Here is a 20,053-nt window from a genome sequence, read left to right as displayed (position 1 = left end):
TTCAGCAGCAAGTAGGAATGGATATTGAGGAACAGAAAGACAACCAGAGTGGCTGGAGTATAGTGAGTGAGTAGTAAGAGATGTAATTGAAAAAGTGGTCAGGGGCCTTGAAGACTGATAAAGGTGTTAGTTTTTTTTTTTAAATTAATTAATTAATTTATTTATTTTTTTCGGTACGCGGGCCTCTCACTGTTGTGGCCTCTCCTGTTGCGGAGCACAGGCTCCAGACGCGCAGGCTCAGCAGCCATGGCTCACGGGCCCAGCCGCTCCGCGGCATGTGGGATCTTCCCGGACCGGGGCACGAACCCCCGTCCCCTGCATCGGCAGGCGGACTCTCAACCACTGCACCACCAGGGGAGCCCCCTAGGAACTTTTTGACAAGTAGAACTGGGAAGAATTTGAATGCTTCTATTTTTATCTGAATTAATTGAAGCAATTTTCAAATAGATAGGTGGATTATAAACCTAGAGGGTCGCAATTGTTTAAGGAGCTCTTAAACACCAAAAAGTAGTGTACTGGCAAGTATTTGCATATATGCTATTTTTAGTTGTTGCCAGTAGAGAGAATAAGGGAATTTAAAAAATACTCATGGTTAAGAAAAGAGTAAGTGCAAGTGATTTAATTAGGTATAAACTTGTTCATTTAGTAGGACTAATGGTTATCACATCACTTTAAGTATCTTGAATATTAGATAATTGACTGTTTGGACATTGGTTAAATGGTAATAATAATTTATCACATAATAGCCTTAGATTACATATATTTTTTCCTGTGCTTATCATTTGGAAAGAAAATATTGTTTCAGTCTTTACCTACATTGGAGACTCTTAAAAAGTAGTAGTAGAGATGAGTAATTTAAGTAATATTTATCAAGTAGTTATATCCAGAACATTGTGCCGTCATATCCTTTATTGAGTTCTATAGAAATGAAGCATGAAAAATTTGAAAAGTACCCCAATTAAGTTAGCACGATTTATAGCAAGTCTTTTGTGATATCGATTGCATTGTATAGTACGTTGTAGTACTGTGGTATAGTAATAATATTTTTACTGTAGATTCAGACTCCAGAGAAAAATGGCTCTTTGATCTCAAGTAAAGAGAACTGAATTTATCTTTTTCATTTGAATCATTGTCTCTTTTTGTTTTTAATTACAGGGCTATTCCCTGATGTGGGTGGAGGTTATTTCTTGCCACGTCTTCAAGGAAAACTTGGGTGCTTCCTTGCATTAACAGGATTCAGGCTGAAAGGAAGAGATGTGTATGCAGCAGGAATTGCTACACACTTTGTAGATTCTGAAAAGGTAATTACTTGGATGATTGCATTTTGTGTTGTTTGGAATAGCTCATGGGGAGGCAGTATGAGTGGTTGAGATTACAGGCTTTGGTCTACATGGGTCTGAACCCTACATGTACCCTTAAAGCTGTGTGACCCTGGGTAAGCTCTCCAATCCTCATTTCCTCATATGCAAAATGGAAATAATTATATCTGGATCCAGGGCTGTTTTGCCTGGTACCTTCAGTGAATATTTTTTAATGAATAATTATAGTCTGTGTAAAAAAAAAAGTAATATTTTAAGAAAGTCTAATATATAAAAATCTGAATTTATGTATAAAAAGATAGGCTTTTATAAAGATATTTTTGAAAGATTCTTTTGTTTGTTAGTTTCCCTAGTGCATTTAAAAGTTTGTAAAATATGGTCTTAAAAACTCTTCTGAAGGGTATCTGTTGTAAGGGACACATATTACTTACCTTGGTCTTAAAACATTTTTCTTAAACAGCACGGTCAGTTTTCTTAGCCCAGGATAGCACAGTGGCAAAGGATGTGCAGATGGACAGCCTGGTTTTAAATCTTAGCTTGAATTTATCCTCTTTAGCCCCAGTTTTCTCATCTCCACGTTGAGGACGGCAGTTTTATCATAGCAGTTGAAAGTCATTGTGTTAAATGTAACAGAAGGCCCAGTTCAAGGTGGTTTTGCCTTAGAACTCCCCTCAAGAGATTTGGGATTTTTCTGCTTCAGCTGGCTTAGCTCAGTCTTACTGGACTGGCTTGTGCCTGAACCACATGGGTGGGTAGAATACGCTGGCTAATCTATCCTAGCTCATGTGCTCCATCCCTGGAACTGTGGGGTAAAGTCAGTTTCCCAGGAAACCCATGGATTTCTGATCTTGAGGTAGGGGTGTTATGGGATAGGGGAAGGAATGCTATTAAAATGTATGAAGTATACAAAGTTGAAAGTTGTCCCCTTAACACTGTTATGAGGGCCTTCCATCACATTTGCCTGAATTTTCAGATATTTCTCTTTTTTAGATCTTTATGGGCATCCTTGGTCACATTGAGTAGGTGGCTGTCTCATTCTTCCCTTGAGCTGTAACAGGAAGCAAACATGGGTACTCCATTATTTGCTCTGGAGGGACACCCTTGATTATAGTGGAATTTGGTTAAGGATGGGGGAGCTGATCCACAGCCCTTTCCTCTCTTAGTCAGATTGCCCAGTAATATATGCAGTGCATAGCCTACCATTTACAGGGCCTATAGTGCATAACAGAAATGAATAATACACATTGGGAATGGGGCTAGGGGTGGGTACAAAAGATAAAAAACCATCTGTATCATCTGACAGAGTAAAGTATGGAAAGTGTACAAACAGAATACAAAGAAAGGATTCAACGCATTGAATCCATTGAAGGAAGAGCTTACTTATAAGAAAGGACTGGAAGTTTTCTCATAGAGGTTGCAGTTCAGCTGGGCCTTAAGATAAGTATTGTCAGGAGAAGTTTTTCTGGATAGAGGAGACTTTAATGAGCAAGCCCCATAGGGGTAGGAAAGCATTAGCTGTGTTTTAGAAACAGTAAAAAGTCCAATTGGCTGAGTGTAGGAAGAGGTATATGAGGGATATAGGGGGAAAGCTGTTGGAGGACAGAGGGAACGAAAAGTACCCACTGAACTGAGAAGGTATCTTGAGACCAAAAAATGAGGCAGGCGGCTCCCTATAATCAGTGGATCAGTCTGTTAGAGGGTCACTTATGCTCAGGGTGGCATTGGGTGGACAGTGATCTGGCAGCATTCGCAACTGCACTCTGCACTGCTGAGGGGCCACTGGGATAGTTTTATAGTTGACCTTCGGGTATGGGGATATGTGCTTGGAAACAGGACATGCATTCCTAAATTGGGATTTATGAATGGGTAACTCGTCTCTTGGGCACTGGGAATACATACGTCAGTGAGAGTCTTCATCATTGTTTGGGGACTAACAGAGCATGGAGGCCACTTGGTCCTAATGAATATTAAACAATGTCTATTAACTATTGATACAAAGCCCTTGATGACAGAGAAGTGAGTTACCACACAGTACAGTTCTGGGAAGGGTTAGTGGAAGGACAGGAGGAACTGTATGGGCCCAAGATGGCGTCAGTTATGTTAATAGCCATACAAGAGTTAAGTGTGGCTATATTATAGACCTGTGCATTGACTATAGTAGCCATTTAGTCACATGTGGCAATTTTCGTTAAAACTAATTAAAATAAAATTTATAATTGGGATCTTTAGTTGCAACACTACATTTCAAGTGCTCAATAGCTAGAGGGAAACAAAAATGAATGTCTCTATTTCTCCTCTTCAGTTTCTTTCGTCTTTATCCATTCCTTGCAAGGCAGCATTTACTTTATGGGAATGTGTGTGCCTTCAACTTCAGTGAAAATTGCCTTCATTGATTCAGCTGAAGGGAGAGCATCATAATTTTAAGACGAGGATTTTTAAAAAGAATATAAGATTTCTAAAGAAAAAAAATTCTGTGTTGCTGTGGTGTTTTAAATGTTTTCCTTTCTCCCCCCCTGTAGTTGGGCATGTTAGAAGAAGATTTGTTAGCCCTGAAATCTCCTTCGAAAGAAAATATTGCAGATGTCTTAGAAACTTACCATGCAAAGGTAATCTTGTCAGTATTCTAACCTCAGATTTTAATTCATGGGGAAGGGGAAGTGACTGAAAAATTAGCAGTTGGTGAATATTATAGTTTGTGGATATAAATAAATGTACTGGGATTTATTTACTTTAAAGCTTGTTGGGAGTATCAGTGCTTCACAATCATTAGGATGGCCATCTGAGAAGATGACTTCTTTACATGCAGCTACACAGCTTGTTTTCTCATTGCTGGTGAATTTCAGTGCATAGCCTTGTGATTGGCCCTTGCAAGGGCTTTTTACAACACACTGTGACGTTTGTGTAATGGAGGTTCAGTGTTGATGCTATTTGTGGAGCTGCTAAAGTGAAACTCTGGTCTATATCGAAATATAATAACATACAATGCAGTGTTTTCTTTTAATTCCTTTTGTTGTCTAACTTAAATTCTCTTTTAAGAGCCAAGAATCTATAAAAATGCTACATGACTTCTAGTTAAACATGTTTGATGCCATATATGCTCCCTCCTGAAACCCCACTAAAATTGTAGTAAAGGAATAAGAAAGGCAGGAATCCACAAAGAGAAATAGAACAGAAAAGGAGACAGTGGCAGGCATGAGATGTCAGGATTTTGGAAGCTTGAAAGTGGAATGATGAGGGCAACTACTTTAGACCTGAGAACACCGAACTCAGTGGGGGAAGCCAATAAGAAATAAGCCAGTTCTTTCTGTAGACTCTGTAGGGTACCAGCTCCCTTTGACAGGCCTTGCTGGCTAAGGGCAGGGATAGGTGAGGTGCTCTACTGAAAAGAGGCAGAACATATTAAATGGGAAGAATTTTGGCCTCTTTTCCTAGTTGGTTTCCAGAACTCTTACGTACCATCTATCTAAGTTTGGGCAGCCATAGCAAAAATACCGTAGACTTGGTGGCTTAAACAGCAGAAATTTCTCACAGTTCTGGAGGCTGGAAGGTCCAAGATCAAGGTGCCAGCCTATTAGGTTCCTGGTGAGGAACCTCTTCCTGTTTTGCAGATGAATGCCTTCCTGCTGTGTCCTCACATAGCAGAGACAGAAAGTGAGCTCTCTCAGGCCTCTGCTTATAAGGGTGCTAATCCCATCCTGAGGGCTCCATCCTTTTGACTTAATTACCTCCCAAAGGCCTCACCCCCAGATACTATCACATTGGGATTAAGATTTCAACATGAATTTTGTGGGGGCACAAACATTTAGTCAGCACCATCCTACTCCCAAGCAGTTCATTAGAAGCAAGAGAAAACCTGTAGCTATTGACATTCGAGCACCCCTCTATGAAAAAAACATCCAGGCCTGATCATCTCATAATGCATCAGACAATTGATAGTCCCATAACTGCAATTGACATTACACACAAAGCTTCCTAATTTTAGTGCTTCACATAGAATAACAAGGATTGCCAGGCATTAAAAACCGGAGATTGGCTAAAATAAAAAATGTACTTGAAGGAAGTAGGCAATGCAAGGAGAAGAAGGAACCCTAACAATTATAGGTTTGGTTTTTTTTTTTTATCTTCAGATAAGAGGAAAATATTTCATCTGTGAAATAAGAACAGATGTTACGAAGAGAAATAGTTAAAGGATAAAAAGAAATTTAAAATGTGACAGCGAAATGGGGGAAAACCTCACAACAGCTTAGATTAAAATTGATGGATGAGGAAGACTCTAAGAGGATAATAAGGTGGAAAATGGAGAGAAAAGAAAACTTGGTATTATTCCAGGAGGTCCAAACCTGTTAGGAATTTGTAACAGAGGAGAGGAAATATTTAGAGAAATGGTAACCGCCCCCTGACAAAATTACGCAGAACAGAAGAACATGAGTACAGATTCATGGGCCCTGAATAGTTAGTGTATGAATATGAATACAGAGCATGTGAGCATTTCATCAGATTTTGTCAAAGCATCCGACAGTCTCTTACGTTGTCAAATTGGGTAAACGTGGGATGGATTATAGCGTGTGGGGGGTTGAAGCGCCTTCCCAAGGAGTTCTGTTAAATGTTTGGGTATTAGGCTGTAAGTGAAGCCGTCTTGGCCTTCTCTTAGTCAGTGTTTTCCTCAGTGATTTGGATGAGAATGTTGATGGTGTTTTGATCAGACTGATATGAAACTAAGAACTAAGTTAAATTAGGTAAACATGTTTGTGAAAAAAAAAGCCAAGTTCAGAGTGATCTGTTTAATAGTAAAAATGTGAAATTTGATAGATGTGTTGGGAAACCCTCCATGTGTTTTCCTTTCCTTTCCTTCTCACTACTACCACATTCACAACACTCCTGACTCCAGACGTGTTGGTTTTCCGCACATCAGGCAGTTCTCCATGACACAAGCTGGGTGTCTTATGATTCCTTTCAATGCTAACACTGTCTACCTGAGGTTTGCATCAGATCCCACAACTTAACGGGCCCAGTCCCACAAGTTGGACCCTACTTTACACACCAGTCACAAATCCCAGGTTGTCACCTGTACTTCTCACTGACTGGCAATAAATTGGGGTTCTCATGGCCCCCTCCTTGGGTTTGATAATTTGCTAGAATGACTCACAGATCTCAGGGAAACACTTAACATTTATTGGTTTATTATGAAGGATATGAATGCACAGCTTGATGAAGAGATACATAGGGTGGGGTCCAGAGGGGCCTCAAGCCCAGGAGCTTCTGTCCCCATGAAGTTGGGGTGAGCCACTCACTCTCCCTGCATGTTCATTAACCTAGAAACTCTCCAAACCCCATCCTTTGGAGTTTTTATGACAGCTTCATTATGTAGGCATGATTGATTAAATCATTGACATTGGTGATCGAACTCAATCTCCAGCCCTTTTCGCCTCACTGGAGGTGGAGATGGGGGAGGTGTGGGATTAGATAGTGGAGTATGGCACTGCAACTTCCCTTGGTTGGTTCCCCTGGCAACCAGCCCCCATCCTTAGGGCTTTCCTATAGTCACCTCAGTAACAAACAAAGGTGTGATTGAAAGGGGCTTGTTGTGAATAACAAAAGACAGCCATTTCACCTTTATTTCAGGAACCGAAGACCAAAGACCATATATTATAACAAAAGGTGATCTACTTAGGGATTTTCTTGGGTTTTTGGGAGCTGTGAGCCTGGAACAAAAGGCCAAATATATGGACGGAGACCAAATACATATTTTTTATTTTAAATCACAGTATCACAATAGAGATAATTGTTTCAGTCCAGGGTACCAAATTCATAAGTACAGGATGGGAGAAATGTAGCCTACAATGGCACCAGTTTTAAAAAAGTTTTAACTGCCCAGTGTCAATCACAGCATAATAGGACTGCCCCCAAACTAACCTAGAGTTAGGCCTGTTATTAAAAGCATTGTATCCAAAACAAGGGTATGCGGAACCTTGTTGTACTTTGCTATGATTCAGCCACGTCTGCAGCTAAGGTACATGTACCACACTTTAAGAATGACCTTGATAAACTGGAATTTGTACATAAGAAGGACCTGGATTGTGAGGGGACTCAAAACTGCACTGTGTGAGAAAAGATTAACTCAAGGGGGATTAACTAGAACTATAAACACGAGAGGGCTGATTTTTGGTTCAAAAAAATTTTTTTTTTAATCCTAATTATAGTTGTTCAAGCACTTATGAGTTCTTTTCTGAGGTAGTGTTTTTTTTCCCCTGGAGGTCAGTGCTGTGGGGATATCGGGGATATAAGCCTGTGTTTAGACTCATTGCTATCATGAAAAGAAGAAATCGCTTACACATTGTAGTGTTTTTTTTCCCCTGGAGATCAGTGCTGCGGGGATATCGGGGATGTGGTAGGGATTTCTATATCAGACAGAAATTGGGGCAGGATGACTTCTTAGGTCCCTTGAAATCCTTAAATTCATTGACACACTTTAATGATGACATAATAATATATAATGGCATACAAATAAAAATACAAGAACATTTTTTGCTGTTGATAGTTTTAAGAGCTATTCTGGAATAATACATAGTGTCTGAATTTTGAACATATGGTAGTAGTTATTTATGCGACTGGATGTAATTTGAGTGAAAGTTGCCATCTGCCACAAAATATATCATTAAATATGGTGAAAATTTTAAGAATTTTTAAGATTTGAGTTGCATCAAATTAATTAAAGGTTTTTATTTTCAAACAGTCCAAGATTGATCAAGACAAGTCTTTTATACTTGAGGAACACATGGACAAAATAAACAGGTACTTAAAGAGAGGTGTCAATTATATCTGTTCCTTTGGAAAGACTATATTAAATTGAATTTACTACTAATGCTGTAATTGTGCTGTGTTTGAGAATGCACCAAATTCTGAGATAAGATAACGCAGTGTTTTTTTTAGTTACCTTTGAAAGTAGCTTCCTGCCCACTCCTTCAGGGGGAAATAAACTCATTAAATTTAAGTAATCTATCATGCTGATTCATTTTAGTGCAAAACATTTCATTAATGGGGAAGAGAGTGTAGAAAATAACAATTGAATTAACTTATCTTTTATCATTGTAAAGTCATCTTCTCTGAAGGTCTTATCATGCTGATCAGCAAAAGGTTTTGTGCAATGATTTGAGAGACTGACAGACTGACTTAAACACAAGAGGAGAAAAACTGTTGGAAAATAAGGCAACTATCATTACGTTTTAGAAGCATCAGTTTTTGACAGTTTAGACATCATTTACTTATGTATGATAGATGCAAGAAAGCAGAAGAGAAAATGTAGGCTTTATTTCCCATTAGTGAAGGTAGACTGCAAATACCCAGAGAAACAATGTTCTATTTCATCATCCTGTAATATAGGTTGGAAATTTTTTCATTCTTGAAATAGGGTTTAGGGGAAGCCTGTGTTTAGACTCATTGCTATCATGAAAAGAACAAATCACTTACACATTGTTGAAATCTTATGTTTCCCTTTCTTTCATAGTTGGTTCTCAGCCAATACTGTGGAACAGATTATTGAAAATTTACAGCAAGATGGTTCATCTTTTGCCCTAGAGCAGTTGAAGGTAATGTATAGATTGTTTCCGCCATGAGAGTGGTGAATTCTTGTGATAGGGAAGCCTCTGAGGGGTGTCAGAGCTCCGTGATGGTGACATAGCCCACTGCACAGTTTTTTTTCTGAACTCAGTTGAGCTCCAGAAAGTAGTTCCACAAAACCTTTACCTAAACCCAAATGCCTTGTCTACCTTGATAACAAAGCTAAGCTGTTTTTAGGTCTTTTTGACTATAACAGAGAAGGACTTCATAAGCATGCTTCATCTCCAGTAGTCCTCCTTGTCTTGAGGGAGAAATGTTCATGGGTGTTTTTATTAGAAGGGTTGGATCAATGGAGAACAGTCACCTTAAAATATATTGCAGTTGTGACATTAGTCTGTAAGTTCTATTTAATGTGCAACACATCAGTATATGGTCTTTTTAGCAGTAGGTTTAATAAGAAAGTGATCCTTTCTAAACTAACAAGAGGCTCCATCTACAGCCATAGCCAAGTCCTAAGCAGTGTTTCTCAGTGTTAGGTACACTTTGATCTTTCTTCAACATGACTCAACTGGTAACAGCAGAAGAAAAGCTGTTTTTGTGTAAATGAGTGCATATTGGATACTGACATTCATGGAACTATCATGTGACTGTGAAACTTGGGGTACTTTAGACTTCTAGACAAAGGAAAGAAAATGTATGTTTCCTTTTACTAGAAAGACAAGGTGGTTTCTCTTTATCTGGTAGTATTTTTCAATTTACAGGTATAGTTATAGCATTTCAGTTGTCAGGTAACTTACTGACAAAAAATTTAAATTAAATCTTACCTGTGAAGATGGAAACATTTCCTCATTCTTAAGGGAATATTAATTTGTCTCTTAGGATCTTATTTAGTATTGGAATTCTATTAACTTTCAAGGATAGGCATAAATTAGAGTAAGTAGACCAGCCATATATTTCCCTAACTCACAAAAGTAATGTTACTGTTAACAGCTTTCAGGAATGTTTGCATAAATGTAGATAACCATTTTATATTTCAAGGATTCTGACTTGAAAGTTGGTTCTCTTGTTTTCAGAGCAATATGGAAACCAGCATTCCTGTTTGTTTGTTTGTTTGTTTTTTCAGCAATAGGATTAAGTATGCACTTAGCAATTTCATTTGAAAATAGTCATGCAGCACATTACCTCATAGGCTATATATTGAATACTATAAAAGCAGTACAGATAAGCAACTAACCATATTATTTTAAAACCACTGGCCTACCCCAAAACTGAGGGATAGGACTCAGATGGTCTTCCAGTTTTCCTCCCATTTCTCTGGCGATATGTTTATTCTGCATTCAGAAGAGGGTACTTGGCAAGCTACCCATCACAGCTAGGATCAGCATAAGCACCCTCACTGGAAGGACCGATTTTCATTTTTATTCAGTTGACCTGCTCTGTTGAATGAATGTGGCTCCACAGTATTAGTATCTGCTGGGAGTAACATCATGTGGGGATCAGAAATTCCCACTGAGGCTTCCCTGACAGAGACTTAGAAATAGGGCTTCTTTTAATTATGTCAGCCAGAAACACACACCAAGAAACAACCCTGAAGGAGAAGACAGTTGTTAGTGCTTCAGTGACAGGTTTGCAGATCACATGTTTGAACAACTTTTAAAGAAGATTCTAACACTTGTGTCAGGAAACCTCAAGGATTGCTCCTGACCCTGTGGACTCTTCAGGGATTCTTGTCTTCCTTCTGCAGGTCCCAATGATCTAGTCTGTATTGATGTTTGAAGTTGCAACCATCTACTCCATGTCTTAGGGGTTCCTTTCTCTCTAGGATTGTCCATCAGGAAGGACCTAATCTTTTCAACATACTTGCTTATCATTAAATAAAAACATACAGTTTTTCTTTAATCCTTTCTTTAGATTTTTAACTGCCAGTCACTATAGGATAACATATGGGCTAAAAAAACTGACAAATATGGGGAAGTTGTAAAGAAGTTCCATCTTTACAACTGATGGAATTTTCGTAGTACCTTATTTTATGGCTTCTAATGTTCTTTCTTAGATTTTCCTCCTAAGTTCCAATACACTTTTTTTTTCTAAATAATGCTGTGGGTTGGAATTCATCAAATCTCCTTTTAATCACTCTTTTGGTGTTCATGGTGCCAAGCAATCCATGTAAACTAATGGGCTATTTAAATGCCCTGATGGGTAGCCTGTATTAGAGAAACCTTAACCAAAGACTCCCATTGCGGTATTCTCGTGTGTGTGTGTGTGTGTGTGTGTGTGTGTGTGTGTGTTGTGGTCAAATACATGTAACGTAAAACTTAACATCCGAACCATTTTAAAGTGTATATTTCAGTCTTGTTAAGTATATTCACGTTGTTGTGCAATCAATCTCCAGAATATTTTCAACTTGCGTAACTGAAACTTTATACCCATTAAACAGTAACTCCCTATTTCCTTCTCCTCCCAGTCTCTGGCAACCACCATTCTGCTTTCCTTTTCTGTAGATTTGACTACAATGGACAGCTTGCATAGGTGGAATCATACAGCATTTTTCCTATTGTGACTAGCTTATTTCACTTAACCATGATGTTTCAGGTTTCACCCATGTTGTAGCAGGTACCAGAATTTCATTTTTTTTAAGGCTCAATAATATTCCATTGTATGTTTATGCCACATTTTATTTATCCATCCATCTGTTGATGGGCATTTGGGTTGCTTCTACCTTTTAGGTCTTGTTAATATCGCTGCTATGAACATGGGTTTACAAATATCTGCTTTTAATTCTTTGAATACATACTCAGAAGTGGAATTGCTGCATCACATGGTAATTCTATTTTTAATGTGTTGAGGACTTCCACACTCTTTTCCATAGCAGGTGCACCATTTTATGTTCCCACTGACAGAAGTGCACAGAGGTTCCAGTTTTTCTGCATTCTTGCCAACACTTGTTATTTTCTGTCTTTAAAAGAAAAAAAAAGCCATCCTAATGGCTGGGGGGTGATAGCTCATTGTGGGTTTTTTTTGTTTTTGTTTTTTGGCCACGCCACGCGGCTTGCAGGATCTTAGTTCCCTTACCAGAGATTGAACCCGTGCCCTTGGCAGTGAAAGCGTGGAGTCCTAACCACTGGACCACCAGGGAATTCCCTCATTGTGGTTTTAATTTTCATTTCCCTAATGATTGGTGATATTAAACATCTTTGCATATGCTGATTGGCCATTTATATTTTCTTTGGAGATATGTTTAAGTTCTTTGCTCATTTTTTAATTAAGTTTTTTGTTGTTGTTGTTGACTTGTAGGAATTGCTCTCCTGTTTCAATCTCCCTTTTCTGGTAATGAGACTAGCAAGCTTGCCAAAGTACAGAAGGTTCTTCAGGGCCAATGAGAGAAGTATTTCTTTTCCAGAATTACAAGTGATGTCAGTAATCAAAGGAATCATGGTTAGAAGCGGTTGAGACGACCTCCCTTGCCTCAACTCTCAGCAAGGATACTAATCCAAGGAAGGAATTTAAATGGGTCACCAGTCCTTAGGAGGGCTGGGGAATGAAGTCCACGGCCCAGAGAGGCAGAGAAACAAGAGCAGAGAGCAGTGAGTCAAATTAGTGTCCAGGGAGGTGGTCCTGAGCAAATGGCCAGGGAAACCAGTGCTGCTTTTGACTTGTCTTTTAGGTGTTTTCTTGTTATTGATGTAGGATATCCTGCTGTGTTAAAGGCTTAGAGAGAGGGTGTATACTTTGCTTTTCCAGTACTAGAAAACGCTTATTAGATTTTTGGGGATTTCTTCTTTCTAATCACTAATGTGAGATTTATGTATTTTTTTATTTTAAAATGCTCGTTTCATGAAGAGTAAATGAAACTCAGTTTTTACTTGAAGAAGTTAACATACAAGACTATGACAGGCCTCTATAAAGAATTCATGCACTGAAAAATTGGAAGAAAAATAGGAAAACTAAGAAAGATAACCAGGGCATAGATTTTAAGGAAGAGGAGCAGCAAAGTATTAAAACGAGAAATTAAACTTAAAAGATTACTAATCTTTCTGTAAGCTTTGAGAGTTACCTGTATACTGTACTATTTAAAAATAAAGTGACGGATATTCAAGAAAATTGCTACAGGAATTGTTCTGCTGTAAACAACTAGAAAACTGGACAAAACGTATGAAACAAGTATTTGTAGACATTGGACAATGCAGGCAGCACATGTGATTCCTGAGAGAAGGGAAACAAACAAGAGAGCCCTAAGATTGACTCAGCTTTCTTCCTGCAGGAGTTCCCAGAATATTGATCTGTACGTGTTATGGGTAAAACTCCACAAGAGCAGGGAAAGAGTCACAGGAAAGCAATAGTCTGAACAGTTAGCAAGTCTCACACAGGTCTGGGAAGTGTTCATATTCCCATCAGCCAGAAGATTTACATTTTAGTAGTGGGCGTAAATTAATACTAGAGTAATACTTGCTCTGAACTCCCAAGGTAATTCAGTGGGGAAAAGATAGTCTTTTCAACAAATGGTTCTGGAACAATTGGATATCCATATGCAAGGGAAAAAAAAGTTATTGACTCTTACCTTGCCCTTGTAGGAGAGAAAAAAATTCTCTATCCTCTTAGGTTCTCTGGCTGGGCCTAAGAATCAAACTGACATAGATTAACAGGAGAAGAGTATACAAATTTTATTAAATTTTTACATGTACATGGCTGTCTGTGCAAGAGAATGAAAACCTGAAGAATGACCAGAGCAGGAAGCTTGTATACCTTTTAGACAAAGAAACAATAAATTTGTTAAGAATTGACAAGGCAAATAACTTTTGGCTAGGAGTAGTAAATGGTGAAGAAGTAACTAGGAAGATAAGGGTTAATTTAAGAAGGTTCGTTTGTACAGATTTCTTGGCCCCAAATTCCCTATCTCTGGTGATCAGAATGGCTTCCTTCCTCCTGGCACAGGGAGGGTACCTTTCACATGGGGGTTGTATCTCCTGCTTTCAGGAAGAAAAGGAGGGTCAGAGTGCCCTTCTTACACCTATTGTTTCCCAGGTGCCTTTAACTCAAAATAATCAATATGACAACATGGCATTATCTTGGGGTGACATGCTTTGAGCTCCTTCACACTGTATGCAATTCAAAATGTATTATGAACTTAAATGTAAGCACTAAAACTATACCACTCTAAAGGAAAACATAGGAGAAAATCTTGGTGACCTTGGGCTAGCTAAGATTTTCTTTTTAATGCAAAAAGCTGGAACTGCAGAAGAAAAAAATTGATAAATCTTTATTATAATTAAACACTTTTCCTCTTTGAAAGACACTATCAGAAAAATGAGGAAGCAACAGATTGGGAGGAAGTATTTGTAAAACATGTATCTGATAACAGGACTTTAATCCACCACATATACAATATAAGAATGTAAACAGCACAACTAAAAATGGGAAATCTAGACATGTCACCGAAGAAGATACATGAATGGCCAGGAAGCACATGAAAAAATGCTCAAGATCTTTAATCTTTAGGAAAAGGCAAATTAAAACCACAGTGAGATGTTGCTGTGCATCCATTAGAGTGGCTGAGATTTAAAAGGTTGACAGTACCAACACCAAATGTTGGTAAAGATGTGTAGCACTTACAACTTGCATATTGCTGGCAGGAACGCAGTTTGGCAGTTTCTTATAAAGTTAAATGTACACTTACTGTAAGATCCAACAATCCCACTTCTAGGAATTTACCCAAGAAAAATGTAAACTTTTGTCCACACAGGTGTTTGTACTCACATGTCCATAGTAACTTTATAATAGCCCCAAACTGGAAACAATCCGATCCCTAATTGAATGAGTAAACAGATTGTGATATATTCATACAGTAGAATATTATACTCAGCTATAAGAAGGGATGAGCTGATACATTAAACAGCTTGGATGAATCTTAGAAGCATTATGCCAAGTGAAAGAAGGCAGACACAAGGACTACCTACTGTGTGATTTTATTTTTATGAAATTCTGGAAAAGGCAAAACTGTAGGCCCAGAAAACAAATCAGCTGCCCAGGGATAGAACTGAGGGAAGTAGAACTCTTTGGGGTGATGGAAATGTTCTATATCTTGATTGTGGGGTAGTTGTACAACTGTATACATCTATCAAAATTTATGGACCTATGCATTTAAAATGAGTGGATTTTATCATATGTAAATTATATCTCAGTAAAGCTAATTATTTAAAAAATAAAATGATATGCCAAATTATGTTTAAAAAACAGTTTGACCTGTAGAAGTGGGCATTATATTTGCTGAAGGTACCTATTACACTGTGCAGTTAATTGCTATTAATAAGAGTAACTGAATGGCGGTGTTGATGGATGCATTGTTCCTTTGGGAAAGAGTACAATAAACCTTAAGGGGAAAATACATCAATCTATGTAGACAGGAAGAGAAAACAGTTTCCAGTCCACTGATGGAGCTTAGTGACCCTTAAGTGCTATCATGAACATTTAGGATATCATCAAACAGGAGTACCTGCATCTTTAGATACTGTCTTTACATTTTTTTTTAATTGTTAATGCTTTTAAGAAATTACCGGAAAAATCTTAAGGTTGCAAAAAGCACTCTTCTTGGACTGGTTCTAAGCCTTTTATAAGAGGAAAGAAATATTAGTGCCCATTTCTTTAAAACAATATGACCCTCCTGAATGGTGAAAAAATATTTAAAAACAAAAATATGTCTGTGAAGCTGCAGTATTCGGTGAAGTAGACCAACTCGTTTAGGTATTTTGTGTTTCTGTTGTATTTTTGGTCAATCTGAACATTTCTGGAAAAGATTTATAGATATAAGTACATAATGTATAAGATGATTATTTAGAAAAATATTCACAATTCATAACAAAACATAACTCTTAACTACAGTTGATATAAACTAGTTAAAAAAATCAAAGACCTGTTTAACAGACAGGATATAACAGGGGCTAATGCCGCTTGGTTTTAAAATAACAGATGATGTGATTTACTGTGGCTTAAATTCTACCTTCTACTTAATTTCATTCAATCCCAAGGACAAATGCTAAGAAATAGTTCCCTTTTAAGCCTTAAAACAGCACAACAAAGCTTCGGGTATTTAGTGGCAGTGTTGAACACCATAGAAGTGACAGTGTTATTCCATAAAGACCTCTACCTGCTTGTCCCTGTCCGCATTATGTGTCCTTTTCTCTCTACTGCTCCTGTCTTTTTGCTCTATTGAGTGCCATCTACAGCAGACTATAAGCTGCTGAGAAGCTTGCTTACTCCTGTATTTCCAGACACCTGTCACAGAGCATTTCACATGGTAGGTATGATGAATTGAATGGGTAAGGTGCTGTGCTGCCACTGAGTTTCAGAAGTGAAAATTCAGTACCTGTTCTCAGAGGGAGTTCACAATCCAGTGGAATAGACACATAAACAAAATACGGTAAGTGCTACTAAGCTAGAGGCTTGCACAAATTATTGTGGGTGTCCAGAAAATGGTGGAAGGAGTCTTAAAGGCTTCACAGAGGAGAACTCTGAGCAGAGAATTAAAGATGGGAATGAGTTGTCAAGTGGCAAAGGGTATATCAGACAGAACAAAGCACATACTCAAAGGACAAATGTTAGGAGAATGCAGAGCTGGGAACAAGGAGTAAAGTGTCAGAAAACACGGCCAAAAAGATGATTGGAACCAGACTGTGAGGAGCCTTATGTTAAACTAAAGAGCTTGAATTCAGTGAATTTTTTCTGAGTGTGTATGTATTTTAAGAATTCATTTTTTTTGAAGTACAGGAAAGTTATAATGTATAGCTGAAAAATTTTTACAACATAAACATAACGAACACCCAGAATAAATTAGGCACTCGATATGTCTTATTGAGTCCCATCCCAGTCACTACCTCTCCCTAGGCTAGCCATATACTGATTTTTAACACCATAGATTTTGTTTTTGAGTTATATATAAAATCATAGTTTTCTGTCTGTCTTTTGCTCAGCATTGTATTTGTGAGGTTCACCAGTGTTGTATGTAGCAGTGGTTTGTTTTCATTGCTTTAAGTTATTCCATTATGTGATATATCACATTTTATTTATTTATTTCTACTGTTCATGGACATTTGGGGTTGTTTGTAGGGTTTTACTTTAGAAATAATGCTGCTATGAACAATTTTGTCTGTGTCTTTTGTTAACAAAGATATGGATTTCTGTATATACCCAGGAGTAGTACTGCAAAGTCATCACATGTTGTTAAAAGATACACTAAAGCATATTAAGAATTTTGATAGGGCTTCCCTGGTGGCACAGTGGTTGAGAGTCCGCCTGCTGATGAAGGGGACACGGGTTCGTGCCCCGGTCCGGGAAGATCCCGCATGACACGGAGCGGCTGGGCCCGTGAGCCATGGCCGCTGAGCCTGCACGTCTGGAGCCTGTGCTCCGCAACGGGAGAGGCCACAACAGTGAGAGGCCCGTGTACCGCAAAAAAAAAAAAAAAAAAAAAAATTGATAGTTTTTTTGAGCAAAAATTGATCTAAATCAGGCAGCACCAAAGCAGAAGTGGTAAGAAAAGCTCTACTGATACGAGCTTAGGGGAAGCCTTTTATGCAGAGGAGGTGGAAGCAAAGCAAGGAAATATTGATTGGCTGTAGCTTAAGCAGTTGCTTTAGTTGGGAAAGGCTAATTGGCTATTTATGATTGGCTGTCCTTAGGTTTCGATTTTTAACCTTGAGGCATTACAGGCTTAGATTTTGGTTTGCTTACAGTCTACTAAAGCATTAAGGGCACCTCAGTTAGATGGCCTCTGTTTAATTTAAAGCATGTACATTTATCTTAGTAGTTACTGTCAAAAAGTTTTCCAATATGGTTGTACAAATTTACATTGGATACTAAGTTGCTCTACATTCTCACCAACACTTGATATTATCTGTCTTTTTCATATTCGTCATTCTGGTGTATGTAAAATAGCATTGCATAGTGGTTTTAATTTGCATCCATGATGACTAATGGGGTTGAGCATCAATTCATACCTTTATTGGCTGTGGTATCCTTCCTTGTGAAGTGCCTATTAAATCTTTTTTATTATTACTGTTAGTTTGTAGGAATTATTTCTATCTTCTGCTAATAAGTCCTTTATCCAGTACATGTACTACATATATCTTCCTCCTATCTGTTACTTGCCTTTTTTCTACCTTAATGGTGGCATTTATTGAACAGAAATTTTCTGTTCAAAATGTGGAGAAGATGTCCTGAAGATTTGGGGCAGATCCGTAACGGTCCATAAATGAGAGATTTCATTACAAACTCTTTACATTAACCAACTATAATGTAGAACAGGAGTTTGTTATTTTGGGGTTTTGAGATCTGTTGTTTTAACTATGTTTATGTTCTTAACGGCCTTTTTAAAAAGTGATTGGATATACTATTTCAGATTTTTCTTAAGTTAAAAATCCAACTGTATAAAGTGTTTCTAATTATAGTATTCCTTAGTTTTTTATTTTCTAAGTGTCATTTGCCCTTGTAGAAAACATTGTTTCTACTCAAAATTGTTTTCTATATGCTTTCAAATAATTTGTTTTGACCTGTTTTGCACTGATTTATTTCTCTTGTGCCTTGCAAGTATTTTAAAGTATCAGCTATTCAAATTAAATAATTTTCTATAGTATAACATGAGCAAATGATTTATCCTTCTCCTCTGACCTCTATAATGTACATTGAACACTTCTTAAGTGGTTACTGTCTGTGGCTTACTTAAACTTTTATCTTGACGGCATTTTTAACGGTTCAATGAAGTTTTTACACGTAGTGAATTTGGTTTTTTAATGGAATGATTAGAAAGTTCATCTCATAATATATTAATAGATTGGAAATATGCTGTAGCCATTTTTCAGAGGAGAGTAAAATTACACCCATTTATATTTTTCCTCTACCTTTATGTATTCTTTTGAGTTAGATGAAGAATAAGCTAATTTGTTGCCTTTAATTAGCTTCTTAAGCTCTCATTTCCTGTTCATTGTCTTTACCCTGTATGTAATGTAAGTCAGTATCAGCTCTATTTTTTATTGCATTTTTAAAAAGTAAAATGATCTAAATTTACTTGAATTCCTGTTAGTGTTCCTTCTTTTGAGATTAAAACTGGCAGAGCCTAGACTTTTAAAGAATGTTATACATGATATCCTTTTTTATAAAGGAAAGAACTCAAGAGATCATTTTCTAAGATCACTTAGTGAATCAGAGAAATAGTTGTTATAGCCCTTGAGTCAACTCTGAGTCCTACTTGGTAGAAGTTTTCTAATTGTAATCAGTAGGCTTGTTGAATACTGTTTTTCCCTTGATAATTCATGTCAGACTATATATTATCGAGTGTTCTGGCGCTCCTGAGGAGAGGGTGAGCGGCATTATCCTGAGTTTTCCTTTTGTGGCAAATTTCCTAGGACTTAATAAATAAAACTTAACCGAAAGAAGGGTTCCTAGGATTCTTACCCAAAAGGCAGTGATTATAGTGCTCATAATGCTTTGAGTGCAGGGACCGTGTGCTGTTCTCCCCTGAAGTGTCTAATGCATAATAAATGCTCAGTAATATTGTTGAATTGAGATGAGAATGTGAATCATTTGATAAAAATAAAGGAAAAAAGAAGTTGGCTATTTGATATACAGGAGACAACTAATCTTTAAAGGGTCAGATAAATTGGTCAGAACACTGACCAGTGTTCCTCTAATATGCAGAAATGTGTCCATTCAGTTAGTTGTATGGGTGGGCGCAGGGTTGTATCCATACACATTTCTGGCTTCGCTAAAGATCCAAGTCCTAATCATTATCAAAATTTCCAAAACAGTCTGTGTTCCCTTTATCATGAATGAAGCTATGTTAGCTCCTTTAATGCTCTTCCATCATCCCTTCTTTGATTCCTCTAACACGGGGGTCCCAAAGCCCTGGGCCGCTGACTGGTACCAGTCCTCGGCCTGTTAGGAACCGGGCCGCACAGCAGGAGGTGAGCAGCGGGCGAGCCAGCGAAGCTTCATCTGCCGCCTTCCATCATCCCCCATCCTTGGTGTTACCGCCTGAACATCCCCCCCACCCCGTCGTGGAAAAATTGTCTTCCACGAAACCAGTCCCTGGTGCCAAAAGGGTTGGGAACCACTGCTCTAATATGTCCCACTTCCTTGTCAAGGGAAACATCCCCATCTGTGGTCTTATTTCATCCTTTTCTGCCTAC

General features: G+C 38.0%; 1 protein-coding gene across 2 annotated transcripts in view; it reads left to right on the top strand.

Moving 5' to 3' along the window:
- Positions 1-20,053, top strand: part of HIBCH (3-hydroxyisobutyryl-CoA hydrolase) — an 87,738-nt gene that overhangs the window by 57,076 nt on the left and 10,609 nt on the right. For both annotated transcript variants that reach the window (XM_082841866.1, XM_082841865.1), the window contains 4 exons: positions 1,156-1,301; positions 3,839-3,925; positions 8,053-8,111; positions 8,824-8,905. In XM_082841866.1, the coding sequence (XP_082697992.1) occupies positions 1,156-1,301; positions 3,839-3,925; positions 8,053-8,111; positions 8,824-8,905 (374 nt within the window). The remainder of the gene's footprint in view (positions 1-1,155; positions 1,302-3,838; positions 3,926-8,052; positions 8,112-8,823; positions 8,906-20,053) is intronic.

Source organism: Leucopleurus acutus (genome assembly GCF_964270905.1).
Source record: "Leucopleurus acutus genome assembly, chromosome: 6".
NCBI classification, from domain to species: domain Eukaryota; kingdom Metazoa; phylum Chordata; class Mammalia; order Artiodactyla; family Delphinidae; genus Leucopleurus; species Leucopleurus acutus.
The sequence above is the reverse complement of the archived record's forward strand: the minus strand, read 5'-3'. Positions and strand labels throughout refer to the sequence as shown.